Genomic DNA, 1,899 nt, shown 5'->3' with positions numbered 1-1,899 from the left:
ATAAGGAAATGGTAAGACTTGGAAAAATCATAAGTGAAGTAAGCCAGACACAAAGAAACAAAGTTGTTATGGTTTCCCTCATTTGTAATAATTAATATGTATCTAGGATAGAACTAGCTGAGGATCACAATAGCTCAATAGCCATATGACCATATAAAATGATGCTAATGGAAATTAAATATTACTTGGTCATTTTCATAATCTCCTTAAAACTGTACAGATAAGACTCACAGATTTTTTTCTCCCTAGGCTGGCTTCAAAGGATGATCCTCAGAGCTCAGCCTGTTAAATACAGACATGAACCAATTGTACACTGCTCTCAAAATTTTTATATTCACATTATAGCTAATATTTGACATAATCACAAGAAACTTGAGAAAATTAATATTGTTCTTAGTTCATAATTCTAACTTCTTTTTTATTCCCCTTGCTTTAAAGCTGTTTCCAATCCAGTCTGGAGCCTAGACCATGGATAAAGCCAATTCTTCCATTGTGTCTGAATTTGTGTTGCTGGGACTCTCTGATTCTCAACATCTCCAGCTTTTCTTCTCTCTTTTCTTCTCTGTGTTGTATGTGGTCATTGTTTTAGGAAATCTTCTTGTTATTATCACGGTGACTTCTGATATCAGCCTGCACTCTCCCATGTATTTCCTGCTGGGAAACCTTTCCTTTGTTGATATTTGTCAGGCTTCTTTTGCTACACCTAAGATGATTGCAGATTTTCTCAGTGAACACAAAATCATATCATTCACTGGATGCATAGCCCAAATTTTCTTTATTCATCTGTTTACTGGAGGAGAGATGGTACTACTTGTCTCTATGGCCTATGACAGATATGTAGCCATATGTAAACCTCTATACTATGTGAATATCATGAATCGAAGGACATGTACTTCCTTAATAATAATGTCTTGGGCTGTGGGTTTGGTGCATACATTAAGCCAGCTATCATTTACTGTAACTCTACCATTTTGTGGACCCAATGTAGTAGATAGCTTTTTTTGTGACCTTCCCCTAGTGGCCAAACTTGCCTGCATGGACACTTACAACATTGAAATATTAATTGTTGTCAACAGTGGAATTCTTTCCTTAAGCACTTTCTTTGCGTTGGTGAGTTCTTACATCATTATTCTCATCACAGTCTGGTTCAAGTCTTCGGCTGCAATGGCCAAGGCATTTTCTACACTGGCTGCTCACATCATGGTGGTAACATTATTCTTTGGCCCTTGCATCTTCATTTATGTATGGCCCTTTACCACCTACCCTGTGGATAAAGTGCTTGCCATATTTTACACAGTTTTTACTCCCATCCTAAATCCCATTATTTACACACTAAGGAATAGAGACATGAAGACTGCCATGAAGAAAATTGCATCCCATTACCTGAGACCACTCAAAAATTTTGAAATGCCACTAGTAGGGAATGATTTCCTTTATTAAAACAAAATTCGAAAAGAAATGTACTCATTACCTGACTTATGTAAGTGTAGCCCCTCTGTACATCACCTTTGCAATAAAATTTAAATAAAAAATAAATAAAACAAACAATTCCTTGAACTTCTTCAAATCAACAGTGTGCCTACACATACTTTCAATGTTTTCTACTCCTGTATCTAAGCTGATGGAAAAGCAATTAAATAACACCAGGAATAGTAAATGGATATTAACAAGGGTAGGTCTGGAGAAATGTTAAATATCAGAAAAATATGGAAAAGCCAGACCTTGGTGGCTCATCTCTGCATCCTTAGATATTCAGGAGGTCAAGATCTGAGGATTGCAGGTTTGGCAGAAAAGTCTGTGAGACTCTATTCTTCAAATTGGAATTAACCAGAAAAAGCCAAAAGTAAAAAATATGGCACAAGTGATAGAGTGCCACTCTTATATGCAAAAGCTAAGGGA

The 1,899-nt window shown here is 36.3% G+C and overlaps 1 protein-coding gene across 1 annotated transcript; it reads left to right on the top strand.

Annotated features, from left to right (window-relative positions):
* Window positions 1-468: 468 nt before the first annotated feature.
* Window positions 469-1,440, top strand: Or4k5 (olfactory receptor family 4 subfamily K member 5). Its single transcript, XM_069991611.1, has one exon. The coding sequence runs from the start codon at window positions 469-471 to the stop codon at window positions 1,438-1,440; it is 972 nt and encodes a 323-aa protein (XP_069847712.1).
* Window positions 1,441-1,899: the final 459 nt, after the last annotated feature.

The sequence above is a fragment of the Dipodomys merriami genome, unplaced genomic scaffold (assembly GCF_024711535.1).
Source record: "Dipodomys merriami isolate MVZ:Mamm:240054 unplaced genomic scaffold, mDipMer1.0.p SCAF_1, whole genome shotgun sequence".
Taxonomy (NCBI): domain Eukaryota; kingdom Metazoa; phylum Chordata; class Mammalia; order Rodentia; family Heteromyidae; genus Dipodomys; species Dipodomys merriami.
The sequence above is the reverse complement of the archived record's forward strand: the minus strand, read 5'-3'. Positions and strand labels throughout refer to the sequence as shown.